The sequence below is a fragment of the Elephas maximus genome, chromosome 2 (assembly GCF_024166365.1).
Source record: "Elephas maximus indicus isolate mEleMax1 chromosome 2, mEleMax1 primary haplotype, whole genome shotgun sequence".
Classification (NCBI taxonomy): Eukaryota; Metazoa; Chordata; class Mammalia; order Proboscidea; family Elephantidae; genus Elephas; species Elephas maximus.
This window is the reverse complement of record NC_064820.1, coordinates 167,137,507-167,155,586: the sequence shown is the minus strand read 5'-3', so window position 1 is coordinate 167,155,586 and position 18,080 is coordinate 167,137,507. Positions and strand designations below refer to the sequence as shown.

The 18,080-nt window shown below is 41.8% G+C and overlaps 1 protein-coding gene across 1 annotated transcript in view; it reads left to right on the top strand.

The window, feature by feature from the left end:
• FAT2 (FAT atypical cadherin 2) overlaps positions 1-18,080 on the top strand; it is a 103,994-nt gene that overhangs the window by 52,449 nt on the left and 33,465 nt on the right. The window contains exon 10 of the mRNA XM_049874148.1: positions 9,354-13,412. Coding sequence (XP_049730105.1) covers positions 9,354-13,412 — 4,059 coding nt within the window. The remainder of the gene's footprint in view (positions 1-9,353; positions 13,413-18,080) is intronic.

The window sequence follows — 18,080 nt, the reverse complement described above, 5'->3', positions numbered from 1 at the left end:
CCCCTCTCTTGTATAACCACAAAAGAATGATTTCTTCTCAGTTTAAACTATTTCTCAAGTTCTTATGATAGTGGTTTTATACAATATATGTCCTTTTGCAACTGACTAATTTCATTTAGCATAATGCCTTCCAGGTTCCTCCATGTTATGAAAAGTTTCACAGATTCCTGACTGTTATTTATCAATGTGTAGTATTCCATTGTGTGAATATACCATAATTTATTTATCCATTCATCCGTTGATGGGCACCTTGGTTCCTTCTATCTTTTTGCTATTGTAAACAGTGCTGCAGTAAACATGGGTATGCATATATCTGTTTGTGTAAAGGCTCTTATTTCTCTAGGATATATTCCGAGGAGTAGGATTGCTGGATTATATGGTAGTCCTATTTCTAGCTTTTGAAGGAAGCACCAAATCAATTTCCAAAGTGTTTGTACCATTTTACATTCCCGCCAGCAGTGTATAAGTGTTCCAATCTCTCCACAGCCTGTCCAACATTTATTATTTTGTGTTTTTTGGATTAATGCCAGCCTTGTTGGAGTGAGATGAAATCTCATTGTAGTTTTGATCTGCATTTCTCTAATGGCTAATGATCATGAACATTTCCTCATGTATCTGTTAGCTACTTGAATGTCTTCTTTAGTGAAGTGTCTATTCATATCTTTTGCCCATTTTTTAATTGGGTTATTTGTCTTTTTGCAGTTGAGTTTTTGCAGTATCATGTAGATTTTAGAGATCAGGTGCTGATCAGAGATGTCATAGCTAAAAACTTTTTCCCAGTCTGTAGGTAGTCTTTTTACTCTTTTGGTGAAGTCTTTGGATGAGCATAGGTGTTTGATTTTTAGGAGCTCCCAGTTATCTAGTTTTTCTTCTACATTCTTTATAATTTTTTGTATACTGTCTATGCCATGTATTAGGGCTCCTAATGTTGTCCTTATTTTTTCTTCCATGATCTTTATCGTTTTAGATTTTATATTTAGGTCTTTGATCCATTTTGAGTTAGTTTTTGTGCATGGAGTGAGGTATGGGTCTTGTTTCAGTTTTTTGCAGATGGATATCCAGTTATGCCAGCACCATTTGTTAAAAAGGCTGTCTTTTCCCCATTTAACTGTTTTGGGGCCTTTGTCAAATATCAACTGCTCATATGTGGACGGATTTATGTTTGGATTCTCAATTCTGTTCCATTGGTCCATGTATCTGTTGTTGTACCAGTACCAGGCTGTTTTGACTACTGTGGCAGTATAATAGGTTCTAAAATCAGGTAAAGTAAGGCCTCCCACTTTGTTCTTCTTTTTCAGTAATGCCTTATTTATCTGGGGCCTCTTTCCCTTCCATATGAAATTGGTGATGTGTTTCTCCATCTCATTAAAGAATGTCCTTGGGATTTGGATCGGAATCGCATTAAATGTATAGATCGCTTTTGGTAGAATAGACATTTTTATAATGTTAAGTATTCCTATCCACGAGCAACGTATGTTCTTCCACTTATGTAAGTCTCTTTTGGTTTCTTGCAGAAGTGTACTGCAGTTTTCCTTGTATAAGTCTTTTACATCTCTGGTAAGATTTATTCCTAAGTATTTTATCTTCTTGGGGGCTACTGTAAATGGCATTGATTTGGTGATTTTCTCTTCGATGTTCTTTTTGTTGGTGTAGTGGAATCCAACTGATTTTTGTATGTTTATCTTGTATCCCAATCCTCTGCTGAACTCTTCTATTAGTTTCAGTAGTTTTCTGGATGATTCCTTAGGGTTTTCTGTGTATAAGATCATGTCATCTGCAAATAGAGATACTTTTACTTCTTCCTTGCCTATCTGGATGCCCTTTATTTCTTTATCTAGCCTAATTGCTCTGGCTAGGACTTCCAGCACAATGTTGAATAAGAGTGGTGATAAAGAGCATCTTTGTCTGGTTCCCAATCTCAATGGGAATGTTTTCAGGCTCTCTCCATTTAGGGTGATGTTGGCTGTTGGCTTTGTATAAATGCCTTTGATTATGTTGAGAAATTTTCCTTCTATTCCTATTTTGCTGAGAGTTTTTATCATGAATCAGTGTTGAACTTTGTCAAATGCCTTTTCTGCATCAATTGATAAAATCCTGTGATTCTTGTCTTTTGTTTTATTTATGTGGTGGATTACATTAATTGTTTTTCTAATGTTGAACCATCCCTGCATGCCTGGTATGAATCCCACTTGGTCATGGTGAATTTTTTTTTTTGATATGTTGTTGAATTCTTTTGGCTAGAATTGTGTTGAGGATTTTTGCATCTACATTCATGAGGGATATAGGTCTATAGTTTTCTTGTGGTGTCTTTACCTGATTTTGGTATCAGGGATATGGTGGCTTCATAGAATGAGTTTGGTAGTCCATCCTTTTCTATGCTCTGAAATACCTTTAGTAGTAGTGGTGTTAACTGTTCTCTGAAAGTTTGGTAGAACTCTGCAGTGAAGCCATCTGGACCAGGGCTTTTTTTTGGTGGGGGGTCGGGGGGAGTTTTTTGATTACCTTTTCAATCTCTTCTTTTGTTATGGGCCTATTTACTTGTTCTACCTCTGTTTGTGTTAGTTTAGGTAGGTAGTGTGTTTCCAGGAATTCATCCATTTCTTCTAGGTTTTCAAATTTGAGTATAGTTTTTCATACTAATCTGATATGATTCTTTTAATTTCAGTTGGGTCTGTTGTAATATTGCCCATCTCATTTCTTATTCGGGTTATTTGCTTCCTCTCCTGTTTTTCTTTTGTCAGCTTGGCCAGTGGTTTATCAATTTTGTTCAGTTTTTCAGAAAACCAGCTTTTGGTCTTGTTAATTCTTTCAATTGTTTTTCTGTTTTCTATTTCATTTAGTTCAGCTCTAATTTTTATTATTTGTTTTCTTCTGGTGCTTCTTTTGTTGCTCTCTTTCTATTTGTTCAAGTTGTAGGGATAATTCTTTGATTTTGGCCCTTTTTTCTTTTTGGATGTGTGCATTTATTGATATAAATTAGCCTCTGAGCACTGCTTTTGCTGTGTCCCAAAGGTTCTGATAGGAAGTGTTTTCATTCTCATTGGATTCTATGAATATTTTTATTCCATCCTTAATGTCTTCTTTAATCCAGTCTTTTTTGAGCAGGGTATTTCTCAGTTTCCAAGTGTTTGATTTCTTTTCCCTGCTTTTCCTGTTGTTGATATCCACTTTTATGGCCTTATGGTCAGAGAAGATGCTTGGTAATAGTTCAATGTTTTAGATTCTGCTAAGGCTTGCTTTATGACCTAATATGTGGTCTATTCTAGAGAACGTTCCATGTGCACTAGAAAATAAAGTATAGTTGGTTGCTGTTGGGTGGAGTGTTCTGTATATGTCTACGAGGTCAAGTTGGTTGATTGTGGCATTTAGATCTTCTGTGTCTTTATTGAGCTTCTTTCTGGATGGCCTGTCCTTCACCGAAAGTGGTTTGTTGAAGTCTACTGCTATTATTGTGGAGCTGTCTATCTCACTTTTCAATGCTGATAGAGTTTGTTTTATGATTTTGCAGCCCTGTCATTGGGTGCATAAATATTTAATATGGTTATATCTTCTTGGTGTATTGTCCCTTTAATCATTATATAGTGTCCTTCCTTATCCTTTCTGATGGATTTAACTTTAAAGTCTATTTTTTCAGAAATTAATATTGCCACTCCTGCTCTTTTCTGATTGTTGTTTGCTTGATATATTTTTTTCCATCCTTTGAGTTTTAGTTTGTTTGTGTCTCTAAGTCTAAGGTGTGTCTCTTGTAGATGGATCTTGTTTTTTAATCCATTCTGCCACTCTCTGTCTCTTTATTGATGCATTTAGTCCGTTTACATTCAGGGTAATTATGGATAGGTAAGAATTTAGTGTTATCATTTTGATGTCTTTTTTTGTGTATTGTTGACAGTTTCTTTTTCCCAGTTGATTTTATCTGCTGAGTAGATTTTCTTTATATATTGTCCTTTCCTCATATTTGTTGTTGTTGATTTTGTTTCTGCTGAGTCTGTATTTTTCCCTTGTATTTTATTTTGATGAGTAGGATAGTTTGTCTCCTTTGTGGTTACCTTATTATTTACCCCTATTTTTCTAAATTTAAGACTAACTTTTATTTCTTTTTATCGCCATAACTTCCTCTCCATATGGAAGGTGTATGATTACATTTCTCAGTCCCTCTTTATTATTTTAACGTTGTCTTATATAATAACATCACCGCTGCCCTATGTTGGGCTTTTTTTTTTTTTAATCTTGCTTTTATTTTTGGATTTCCCTGTCTGGGTTGACTTCTAGTTGCTCTGCCCAGTGTTCTAGTCTTGGGTTGATACCTCATATTATTGATTTTCTAACCAAGGAACTCCCTTTAGTATTTCTTGTAGTTTTGATTTGGTTTTTATGAATTTCCTCAACTTGTGTTTATCCGGAAATGTCTTCATTTCACCTTCATATTTAAGAGACAGTTTTGATGGATATATGATTCTTGGCAATTTTTTTCCTTCAATTTTTTAAATATATCATCCCATTGCCTTCTTGCCTGCATGGTTTCTGCCGAGTAGTCTGAGTTTATTCTTATTGGCTCTCCTTTGTAGGTGACTTTTCTTTTATTCCTCTCTGCTCTTATAATTGTCTCTTTATCTTCGGTTTTGGCAAGCTTGATAATAATACGTCTTGGTGGCTTTCTTTTAAGATCTACCTTATGTGGAGTTCGATGAGCATCTTGGATAGATATCTTCTCATCTTTGACAATATCAGGGAAGTTTTCTGCCAACAAACCTTCAACAATTTTCTCTGTATTTTCTGTTATCCCTCCCTGTTCTGGTACTCCAATCACTCATAGGTTATTTCTCTTGATAGAGTCCCACATGATTCTTAAGTTTTCTTCATTTTTTTAAATTCTTTTATCTGGTTTTTCTTCAAATATATTAGTGCCAAGTGATTTATCTTCGAGTTCAGAAATCCTAGCTTCTACTTGCTCAATTCTGCTCCTCTGACTTTCTGTTGAGTTATCTAATTCTGTAATTTTATTGGTAATCTTCTGAATTTCTGATTGCTGTCTGTCTATGGATTTTTTCCAGCTTATTAAACTTTTCATCATGTTCCTGAATAATCTTTCTAATTTCTTCAGTTGCGTTATCTGTGTATTCCTTGGCTTATTCTGTGTATTGCCTCATTTCCTTCCTGATGTCTTGAAGGGTTCTGTATATTAAGCTTTTGTATTCTGCATCTGGTAATTCCAGGAATGTACTTTCATCTAAAAGATCCCCAGATTCTTTGTTTTGAGAGCCTGTTGAGGTGACCATGGTCTGTTTCTTTACATGACTTGATATTGACTGTTGTCTCTGAGCCATCTATAAGTTATTGTATTAGTTTTTGCTTGCTTACTGTGTCGTAGCTGCTTGCTTTGTTTTTTCTTTTGGTATACCCCTATGGGTTGCTTGAGTGAGCTAGCTTGATTATTTTTGCCTTTGGAGCTCTGGTGTCCTGTCCCCAGCTTGCTAGAGCTGTTATCAGGTATATCCATCTAGGAGTCCATTCAGTTTTCTTGTATGAATTCAGCTCAGGTGTCCAGGTAGCTGATCATCAAGTGTGTGGTACAGGCTCTGTCCTACAGTCTTAGAGGGGTAGGGGTGATTGGCATATATACCGGTATGTGATTGCAGCAGGGGGTCATGCTCTGAACAAGGCGGGGGCTGAGGACCGACCCTCAAGTGCCTCTGAGGAAAACATGTCTCTGTTCCCTAGAGCGTGCTCGTGGGTAGGTTCTGCAGAGAGACCATGGACGAGTGGAGCTACCAGTCCGTAGGTCCCTGATGTGGGTAGGTGAGGACCTTGTTTAATAGGCAAGGCAATGTCAAATGTCAAACACCCACCTCTCTGCCGCACTGCTGAAATGGTTGGAGTTTGCCAACAAGGGCCTATTCTCCCGAAATAGGCCCACAGAGGTCCATGCAGAAGGGAAAGGTGCTCAAGGTCCATGGACGGTTTATGCCTGGACAGGAGCCACTTCTGTCCTGAGCTCCCCCAGTTAGTGGAGCTAGCAAATTATCTTTCCCCCCAGTTGCAAATTTTTTCCTTCCCCAAGGCCGGGAGGATGGCTCTAGGTGCTTACCAGGGTCTATCTCAGGCCCAGGGATTCAGCCGCTGAAGCCGGCTTGGGGGTGAGGGGGGCGTGGTAAAATATACGCAAGTACTTAGCTTTTGCCGAGAGCACCGTTCTCCTCAGGTTCCGGAGGTGTGAGTGGGCTGTGTGGCTGGCTGCTTCTCCCTGAGGAAACTGTGGCCAAACGCTAGTACCAGCCTGTTGCCGCCACTGCGGCTCCGGGAATGGTGCCTGAGGGCTCCCCGTGATTCAGGTCCGGTAACTCCTTACCACTTCCGAACGGCCTCTTCCTCCTCCTGGCCCTCAGTTCATTGTCTAAGCTTGCCTTTGATGCTCAGGGCTCCTAGCTTGTCACAAATATAGTTTCACTTGTTTTTTCGGGTCTTTGTTGTAAAGAGGGCTCGATGGAAGCGTCTGACTATTCCGCCATCTTGGCTCTGCCTCCCAGATTGGATGTTTTATGATGAAACAACCATATGCCTTGTCACTGAAATCATAAACATGCACCCGTGTGATAAAGGGAATAAGAGCAGTAAAGAACAATATTTCCCCCTTGTATAAGACCTGTACCTCTAGTAGTGAGCAAAATTATTCCAGTGTTACTCAGTCATGGCATCAAATAGGTCATCAGGTTCGGGGAAAGTCTTTTTGATTTTCATTCTGGCTTCCTGATTAAATCAAGGATGATGCCTCGATTGGGTACTAGGGTATCTCTAAAACTTGCTACTTTTTCTTTTTATTGAGGAAAGAGGATAGGTTTCAGCCTCAGATCTTTTAGCAAGCAATAAATTTTATCCAGATTTTGACAAGCTGGTTTAATTCATTGCCTTATTTTTATGGTAACTTTCGATTTACACCAAGCAATAATGGTTTTGTTTATAAGGCAATAATATGAAGTTGTCTTTTTAAAATATTTAATTGAAATTTAAAAAGTAAATACATTTAAAGAAAATTTTCAATGAAAAATTGTATAAAATAGCATAGATAGTGATTGGATATTGAAAAAAAGTAAAGGTGATATAAGAATACCTGAATTTTAGAAAATATAGGCATTGTGGAAAGTCCACTTGACCAGAAGCCTCATGATCTGGATGTTCTATTCAGTCCCTCCCTACTTCATCCCCTGCCACTCACTCCCCAAGCTTGGCAAAAATTTTCCCATCACGGATGGTAAGGGGAGCAGACAAGATGGCTTTTAAAGTCCTGTCAGTTTTGACAGTTTATGACTCCATATTTATCATCTATCAAGTATACAACCAAAGATACTAAAACTTATAATTACATAGAGGTCAGTTAAAAATTCTGTATGATTTCCAACAAGGCTGGCATTAATCCAAAAAACACAAAACAGTAAATGTTGGAGACATTGTAGAGAGACTGGAACACTTTTACACTGCTGGTGGGAATGTAAAATGGTACAACCACTTTGAAATTGATTTGGTTCTTCCTTAAAAAGCTAGAAATAGAACTACCATATGATCTAGCAATCCCACTCCTTGGAATATATCCTAGAGAAATAAGAATCTTTACACAAACAGATGTATGCACACCTATGTTTATTTCAGCACTGTTTACAATAGCAAAAAGATGGAAGCAACCAAGGTGCCCATCAGCAGATGAATGGATAAATAAATTATGGTATATTCACACAATGGAATACTACGCATTGATAAAGAACAGTGATGAATCTGTGAAACATTTCGTAACATGGAGGAATCTGGAAGGCATTATGCTGAGTGAAATTAGTCAGTTGCAAAAGGACAAATATTGTATAAGACCACTATTATAAAAACTCCAGAAATAGTTTAAACAGAGAAGAAAATATTCTTTGATGGTTATGAGAAGGAGGAGGGAGAGAGGGAAGGAGAGGGGTATCCACTAATTAGTTAGTAGATAACTATTTTATCTGAAGGGAAAGGCAACACACAGTACAGGAGAGGTCAGCACAACTAGACTTAACAAAAAGCAAAGAAGCTCCTGAAAAAACTGAACACTTCAAAGGCCAGTGTAGCAGGGTCAGGGGTTTGGGGACCATGGTTTTGGGGGACATCTAAGTCAGTTGGCATAATAAAATCTATTAAGAAAACATTCTGCATCCCACTTTGGAGAGTGGCATCTGAGGTCTTAAATGCTAGCAAGAGGCCATCTAAGATGCATCTATTGGACTCAACCCACCTGGAGCAAAGGAGAATAAAGAACACAGACACAAGGTAATTATGAGCCCAAGAGGCAGAAACGGCCACATAAACCAGAGACTACATCAGCCTGAGACCAGAAGAACTAGATGGTGCCCGGCTATAACCAATGACTGCCCTGACAGGGAACACAACAGAGAACCCCTGGGGGAGCAGAAGTGCAGTGGGATGCAGACCCAAAATACATGTAAAAAGACCAGACTTAATGGTCTGACTGAGACTAGAAGGACCCTAGTGGTCCTGGTCCCCAGACCTTCTGTTAGCCCAAGGCAGGAACTATTTCCAAAGCCAACTCTTCAGACAGGGATTGGACTGGACAATGGGATAGAAGAAGATGCTGGTGAAGAATGAGCTTCTTGGATCAAGTAGACACATGAAACTATGTTAACGTTTCCTGTCTGGAGGGGGGATGAGAGGGCAGAGGGAGTCAGAAGCTGGCTGAATGGACACGAAAAGCGAGAGTAGAAGGAGGGAGTGTGCTGTCTCATTAGGGGGAGAGCAATTAGGAGTATATAACAAGGTGTACATAAAGTTTTGTATGAGAGACTGACTTGATTTGTAAACTTTCACTTAAAGCACAATAAAAAAATCAGCCATTGAAAACTCTATGGAGAACAGTTTTACTCTGGCACACGTGAGGTTGCCATAGGTGGGAATCAACTCCATGGCAACTTTTTTTTTTTTTTTTTGATATATCCTATAAACTGAAATCAAACCCACTACTGTTGAGTTGATTCCAACTTACAGTGACCCTATAGGACAGAGTAGAACTGCCCTATAAGGTTTCCAAGGCTGTAATCTTTATTGAAGCAGGCTGCTACATCTTTCTTCCGTGGAGGGGCTGCTGGGTTTGAACTGCCAACCTTTCAGTTAGCAGCCAAGCACTTTAACCACTGTGCCACCAAGGCACCTTATAGTCACTAAAAGAAATAGTCACTACACCATGCTAAATACAGAGTGGCACAGAACACAGATTTGGCCCTGTCCAAGTTTGTGTGATAGCCTCTTTACTCATGTAAAAAGACTAGTTGGTATGTCTTGAGGGTGTGTTAAGCTTCAGTTTGTCTTGTTTTCTGTTTCAGGGAACAGCGAGGGTTTCTTCAGCATCAGTGTCCTACTAGGCATCATCACTGTAGCCCGGAAACTCGATCAGGCATATCATGCCCAGCACACTCTGACAGTGAAGGCAGAAGATCAAGGCTCCCCACAGCGTTACGACCTGGCTACCGTTGTCATTCATATCTCCCCCTCAGAGAGCAGCGCCCCCATCTTTTCAAAAGCTGAGTACTTTGTAGAGATCCCTGAATTAATTCCTATTGGCTCCCCAATCCTCCTTGTGTCGGCTACAAGCTACTCCGAAGTTACCTATGAGTTAAGAGAGGGAAACAAGAATGGCGTATTTTCCATGAACTCATATTCTGGCCTCATCTCCACCCAGAAGAGCCTGGACCATGAGAAAATCTCATCTTACCAGTTGAAAATCCGAGGCAGCAATATGGCAGGTGCATCAACTGATGTCATGGTGCTTGTTTACATAATTGATGAAAATGACAATGCACCCAAGTTCTTAAAGCCGACTTTTGTGGGCCAAATTAGTGAAGCTGCTCCACTGCACAGCATGGTCATGGATGAAAATAACAGCCCCTTTGTCATTCATGCCATCGACAGTGACAAAGAAGCTAATTCCTTGTTGGTCTATAAGATTTTGGACCCAGAAGCCTTGAAGTTTTTCAAAATTGACCCCAGCATGGGAACGCTGACCATTGTATCAGAGATGGATTATGAGAGCACGCCTTCTTTCCAATTCAGTGTCTACGTCCATGACCAAGGAAACCCCATCTTATTTGCACCCAGGCCTGCCCAGGTCATCATCAACGTCAGAGACGTGAATGACTCTCCTCCCAGGTTCTTAGACCCAATGTATGAGGTAGCAGTTGTTGGGCCCACCCATAAGGGGATGGAGCTCCTCATGGTGCAGGCCAGTGATGATGACTCAGAAATCAATTATAGCATCAAAACTGGCAATGCTGATGAAGCTGTCACCATCCATCCCATCACTGGCGTCATATCTGTGCTGAATCCTGCTTTCCTGAGATTCTCTCGGGAGGTCACCATCAGGGCTTCTGATGGCCTGTATCAAGACACTGCACTGGTAAAAATTACTTTGACCCAAGCCCTCAACACAAGCTTACAGTTTGATCAGGATGTCTACAGGGCAGCAGTGAAGGAGAACTTGCAGAGCAGAAAGGTACTGGTGATTCTTGGCGTCCAGGGCAATCACTTGAATGATACCCTTTCCTACTTCCTCTTGAATGGCACGGATTTGTTTGGTATGATCAGGTCAGCAGGTGTTTTGCAGACAAGAGGTGTGGAATTTGACCGGGAGCAGCAGGACATTCATGAGGTGGCTGTGGAAGTGAGGGACAATCGGACCCCTCAGCGGGTGGCTCAGGCTGTGGTCAGAGTTTCTGTTGAGGATGTCAATGACAATCCCCCTGAGTTTCAGCATCTGCCGTACTACACTATCATCCAAGATGGCACGGAACCAGGGGATGTCCTGTTTCAGGTATCTGCCACTGACCAGGACTTGGGGGTAAATGGGGTTGTCACATATGCATTTGAGGAAGATTACACATATTTCCGAATTGACCCCTACCTTGGGGACATATCGCTCAAGAAACCCTTTGATTATAAAGCTTTAAATAAGTATTGCCTCAAAGTCATTGCTCGGGATAGAGGAAACCCATCCCTCCAGGCTGAGGAAGAGGTCCATGTCACTGTGAGAAATAAATCCAACCCTTTATTTCAGAGTCCTTATTACAAAGTCAGAGTGCCTGAAAATATTACACTTTATACTCCAATCCTCCACACCCAGGCCCGGAGCCCAGAGGGACTCAGGCTCATCTACAACATTGTGGAGGAAGAGCCCTTGATGTTGTTCAACACTGACTTCAAGACTGGTGTCCTAACGGTGACAGGACCTTTGGATTATGAGTCTAAGACCAAACACATATTCACGGTCCGAGCCACAGACACAGCTCTGGGGTCATTTTCTGAAGCCACAGTGGAAGTTCTGGTTGAGGACATCAATGATAACCCTCCCACTTTCTCTCAGTTGGTCTATACCACTTCAGTCTCTGAAGGCTTGCCTGCTCAAACCCCTGTGATCCAACTGTTGGCTTCTGACCGAGACTCAGGGCAGAACCGTGATGTCTCCTATCAGATTGTGGAGGATGGGTCGGATATTTCCAAATTCTTCCAGATCAATGGGAGTACAGGAGAAATGTCCACAGCTCAAGAGCTGGATTATGAAGCTCAACAACACTTTCACGTGAAGGTCAGGGCCATGGATAGAGGAGACCCTCCCCTCACTGGTGAAACTCTTGTGGTTGTCAATGTTTCTGACATCAATGACAACCCCCCAGAGTTCCGGCAACCTCAGTATGAGGCCAATGTCAGTGAGCTAGCAACCTGTGGACACCTGGTTCTCAAAGTCCAAGCTCTTGACCCCGACAGCAGGGACACCTCCTGCCTGGAGTACCTGATTCTTTCTGGCAATCAGGACCGGCATTTCTCCATTAATAGCTCATCAGGAATCATTTCCATGCTCAACCTTTGCAAAAAGCACCTGGACTCTTCTTACAAATTGAGGGTAGGTGCTTCTGATGGGGTCTTCCAGACAGTTGTGCCAGTGTATATTAACACTACAAATGCGAACAAGTATAGCCCAGAGTTCCAGCAGCATGTTTATGAGGCAGAATTAGCAGAAAATGCAAAGGTGGGAACCAAGGTGATTGAGTTGCTAGCCATAGACAAAGACAGCGGTCCCTATGGCACTGTAGATTATACCATTATCAACAAACTAGCAGGTGAGAAGTTCTCCATAAACCCCAGTGGCCAGATCACCACTCTGCAGAAACTGGATCGGGAAAACTCAACAGAAAGAGTCATTGCTATTAAGGTCATGGCTCAGGATGGAGGAGGAAGAGTGGCCTTCTGCACTGTGAAGATCATCCTCACGGATGAAAATGACAATCCTCCACAGTTTAAAGCATCTGAGTATACCGTGTCCATTCAGTCCAATGTCAGTAAGGACTTCCCGGTTATCCAGGTGCTGGCCTACGATGCAGATGAAGGTCAGAATGCAGATGTCACCTACTCTGTGGATTCAGTGGAGAACCTGGCTGAAGAGGTTATTGAAGTCAACCCAACCACTGGTGTTATCAAGGTCAAAGAGAGCCTGGTGGGATTGGAAAACCGAGCCTTTGACTTCAAAATCAAAGCCCAAGATGGGGGCCCTCCTCACTGGGATTCAATGGTGCCAGTACAACTTCAGGTGGTTTCTAATGAAGCACCCTTGCCCAAATTTTCTGAGCCTCTGTATACTTTCTCTGCACCTGAAGATCTTCCAGAAGGGTCTGATATTGGGCTTGTTAAAGCAGTGGCTGCTCAAGATCCGGTCATCTACAGTCTAGTGCAGGGGACCACACCAGAGAGCAACAAGGATGGTGTCTTCTCCTTGGACCAAAACACAGGGGTCTTAAAGGTGAAGAAGGCTATGGACTATGAGTCCACCAAGTGGTACCAGATTGACGTCATGGCACATTGTTCCCATAAGGACACTGACTTGGTCTCCTTGGTCTCCATTAACATCCAAGTGAAGGATGTCAATGACAACAGGCCTATTTTTGAGGCTGATCCATATAAAGCCTTCCTCACTGAGAATATGCCAGTGGGTACTACAGTCATTCAAGTGACTGCCAATGACCAGGACACTGGGAGTGATGGCAGGGTGAGCTACAGACTGGCAGTGGACCCTGGTAGCAATGTCCATGAGCTCTTTGCCATTGACAGCGAGAGTGGCTGGATTACCACACTCCAGGAACTTGACAGTGAGACCCGCCAGACCTATAGCTTTTATGTGGTGGCCTATGACCATGGCCAGACCCTCCAGCTATCTTCTCAAGCACTGATTGAGGTTTCCATCACAGATGAGAATGACAATGCTCCCCGATTTGCTTCTGAAGACTACAGAGGATTTGTGGTTGAGAACAGTGAACCTGGTGAACTTGTGGCCACTCTGAAGACTCTGGATGATGATATCTCTGAGCAGAACAGACAGGTCACTTGCTACATCACAGGTAAGGATACCTGTCTTAGATGGAAAGCACTGCGGTGTGTTGAAAAAAGGTCAGTAAGAGGGGACTGAATACATGGGTGTAAGTCCTGGCTCTGCCACTTATTGACAGTGTGACCTAGGGCAAGTCACTTAACCTTCCAACATCTCAGTTGTCCATCTATAGACTTGGCATTCCTATTCTCATTCGTCTCTCAGGGATGCTGGTAAAATCTAACTGGAGAAATTTCTGGGAGCCCCCTATAAATTGGGGAGGTGGCACTGGGTGGGTTTGAGTTTATTATTTTAGGTGGTACAAAGAGGAAGCTTTATTATTTTAAGTGGTATAGATGGAATAGAAGGTCAGTTAGCTTCCAAGAGCTGGAGGAGAGGCCAAGAGTTGTGTAATTCATGGGAATTGACAGATGACTGGCTTTGTAGAGTAGCATCCTGCTCAGGGCAAATTGTTAATAATAGAAAATACTTCTTAGTTTGTCACAGGATGTAAGCATTGGAATGATAATGCTTCCTTAGAAAGAATTATAGTCCAATCACCTCATTTCTCTGGTGGGGGAACCAGGACCTAGACAGAAGGAGAAACTCAACCAAGGTCATGCCTAAGCTTGCATCAAGGCTGGGATTAAAACCACGTCCTGCATGCTGCTTTTCTTAGTGGCTCCCTATGGCAAATCCAAATTACCCGCTCCCTGTTCAATGGCTGGAGCAGGCGACCAGTGGCTACAAGAGTTTCTTCACTTCTTAGTGTCCTTTCCCTCCCCTCCTCAGGGCTTGTCATTCCATTCCCACTGACATGGCTCCTTCTGCTATCACAGCTGTCTGATGGAGAGTTAATGAGCCTGAAGTTCCAACTAAGAATCCTAGCCACAGACAGGATCTGAGCATTTGAAACACAGAGCTTTAGGAAAATAGAATCTTATCATCTTATACTGCCGGACTCTTAAAAACATGAAGGTCTTAAAATCTCAGGATAATAGAATAATAAAAGTTAATCATAAAAAAAGCTAATCATAGACTCTTGGAATAATTGCATTTTGGAACTCTGGAACTCTTAGGATTGCAGAGCAAAAAATCTATCTTCCCACACTCCTGTTAGTGATTGGTGTCAAGGAACGATGACTTAGAAACAAACCCAGTGCTCCTGCTTAACCTTCATTTAGTCTGTGTCCTTGTTGTTGTTGTTAGGTGCTGTGGAGTTGGTTCCGACTCATAGTGACCCTATGCACAACAGAACGAAACACTGCCTGGTCCCGCACTATCCTTACAATCGTTGTTATGCTTGAGCCCATTGTTGCAGCCACTGTGTCAATCCACTTCGTTGAGGGCCTTTCTCTTTTCTGCTGACCCCGTACTCTGCCAGGCATGATGTCTTTCTCCAGGGACTGATCCCTCCTGACAACACGTCCAAAGTATGTAAGACGCAGTCTCGCCATCCTTGCCTCGAAGGAGCATTCTGGCCGTACTTCTTCCAAGACGGATTTGTTCGTTCTTTTGGCAGTCCATGGTGTATTCAATATTCTTCGCCAACACCACAATTCAAAGGTGTCAACTCTTCTTCGGTCTTCCTTATTCATTGTCCAGCTTTCACATGCAAATGAAAAAAAAATTTTTTTTTTTTTTTTTTAAATACCATGGCTTGGGTCAGGTACACCTTAGTCTTCAGGGTGACATCTTTGCTCTTCAAAACTTTGAAGAGGTCCTTTGCAACAGATTTGCCCAATGCAATGTGTCTTTTGATTTCTTGACTGTTGCTTCCATGGCTGTTGATTGTGGATCCAAATAAAATGAAATCCTTGACAACTTCAATCTTTTCTCCGTTTATCATGATGTTGCTCATTGGTCCCGTTGTGAGGATTTTTGTTTTCTTTATGTTGAGGTGCAATCCATACTGAAGGCTGTGGTCTTTGATCTTCATTATTAGGTGGTTCAAGTCCTCTTCACTTTTCAGCAAGAAAGGTTGTGTCATCTGCATAACGCAGGTTGTTAATGAGTCTTCCTCCAATCCTGATGCCCTGTTCTTCTTCATATAGTCCAGCTTCTCGTATTATTTGTTCAGCATACAGATTAGATAGGTATGGTGAAAGAATACAACCCTGACACACACCTTTCCTGACTTTAAACCAATCAGTATCCCCTTGTTCTGTCTGAACAACTGCCTCTTGATCTATGTAAAGGTTCCTCACGAGCACAATTAAGTGTTCTGGAATTCCCATCCTTCGCAGTGTTGTCCATAGTTTGTTATGATCCACACAGTCAAATGCCTTGGCATAGTCAATAAAACACAGGTAAACATCCTTCTGGTATTCTCTGCTTTCAGCCAGGACCCATCTGACATCAGCAATGATATCCCTGGTTCCATGTCCTCGTCTGAAACTGGCCTGAATTTCTGGCAGTCCCTTGTCCATACACTGCTGCAGCCATTTTTGAATGATCTTCAGCAAAATTTTGCTTGCGTGTGATATTAATGATATTGTTCTATAATTTCCACATTCGGTTGGATCACCTTTCTTGGGAATAGGCATAAATATGGATCTCTTCCAGTCAGTTGGCCAGGAAGCTGTCTTCCATATTTCTTGGCATAGATGAGTGAGCACCTCCAGCACTGCATCTGTTTGCTGAAACATCTCAATTGATAGTCCATAAATTCCTGGAGCCTTGTTTTTCGCCAATGCCTTCAGAGCAGCTTGGACTTCTTCCTTCAGTACCATTGGTTCCTGATCATATGCTACCTCTTGAAATGGTTGAATATCGACTAGTTCTTTTTGGTATGATAACTCTGTGTATTCCTTCCATCTTCTTTTGATGCTTCCTGTGTCGTTTAATATTTTCCCCATGGAATCCTTCACTATTGCAACTTGAGGCTTGAATTTTTTCTTCAGTTCTTTCAGCTTGAGAAACGCCGAGCATGTTCTTCCCTTTGGTTTTCCATCTCCAGCTCTTTGCACATGTCATTATAATACTTCATTTTGTCTTCTCGAGAGGCCCTTTGAAACCTTCTGTTTAGTTCTTTTACTTCATCAATTCTTCCTTTGCTTTAGCTGCTCGACACTCAAGAGCAAGTTTCAGAGTCTCCTCTGACATCCATCTTGGTCTTTTCTTTCTTTCCTGTCTTTTCAGTGACCTCTTGCTTTCTTCATGGATGATGTCCTTGATGTCACCCCACAACTCATTTGGTCTTTGGGCACTAGTGTTCAATGCGTCAAATCTGTTCTTGAGATGGTCTCTAAATTCAGGTGGGATATACTCAAGGTCATATTTTGGCTCTCGTGGACTTGCTCTGATTTTCTTCAGTTTCAGCTTGAACTTGCATATGAGCAATTGATGGTCTGTTCCACAGTCGGCCCCTGGCCTTGTTCTGACTGATGATATTGAGGTTTTCCATCGTGTCTTTCCACAGATGTAGTCAGTTTGATTTCTGTGTGTTCCATCTGGCGAGGTCCATGAGTATAGTCGCCGTTTATGTTGGTGAAAGAAGGTATTTGCAGTGAAGAAGTCGTTAGTCTGTGTCCTTAGCTGTAAAATAAAACCTTGGAGAGTTTAGTGCTGTTTTCTTCCCACCTCTCCACTGTTGCACAGCTCTTGATGTTAGAAAGTTCTTGTATAGACCTGAAGTATACTTCCCTTTAACTTTCCTCGATGCCTTCCAGGCCACAAAAAGTCAGAAACCTATCCTCAGCCACATTATTTGGAGTGGTGCTTCTCAGAGATAATTCTATTTTAACAGGAAGCTTTCAAAACCAGAAGCAGCTTCAGAACACCAAAGAACTGACTTCATGTAGAATTTTGGATACCTAGAAGGCCACTGGAAACCCTGGTGGTGCAGTGGTTAAGAGCTAAGGCTGCTAACCAAAAGGTCAGCAGTTTGAATCCACCAGGTGCTCCTTGGAAACTGTATGGGGCAGTTCTACTCTGTCCTATAGGGTTGCTATGAGTTGGAATCCACTCATCGGCAACAGGTTTCAGGAGGCCATTAAGAAACCCTAGTGGCACAGTGGTTAAGAGCTACAGCTGTTAACCAAAAAGTTGGCAGTTCAAGTCCATCAGTCATTCCTTGGAAACTCTATGGGGCAGTTCTACTCTGTCCTATAGGGTTGCTGTGAGTCAGAACTGACTTGATGACACCTAACAACAAAAGGCTATTAAGAAGACCTCGTGGCACAGAGGCTAAGCACTTGGCTGCTAACCTAAAGGTAGTGGTTCAGATCCATCAGCTACCCCTCAGGAGAAAGATGTGGCAGTTGCTTCCTTAAAGATTACAGCCTTGGAAACCCTATGGGACAGTTCTACTCTGTCCTATAGGTTTGTTATGAGACAGAATTGACTCGATGGCAACAGGATTTTATTGTTGTTGTTAGAAGGCCATTGGGAATCCCTGGGTGGTCCAAATGGTTAAGCACTTGGCTTATACCTGAAATGTTGGTGGTTTCAACCTCCCCAAAGGTGTCTCAGAAGAAAGGCCTGGTGACCTACTTCTGAAAACTAGGAATTGACTTGACAGCAACCAATATTTTGGTAGAAAGCCATTATGAAGCATTGGTTGTTCAGTGGTAGAATTCTCACCCTCCATGCAGGAGACCCAGGTTCGATTCCTGGCCCATGCACCTCATGCCCAGCCACCATCCATCTTTCAGTGATGGACTGAGTATTGCTGTGATGCCGAAAAGGTATCAGCAGT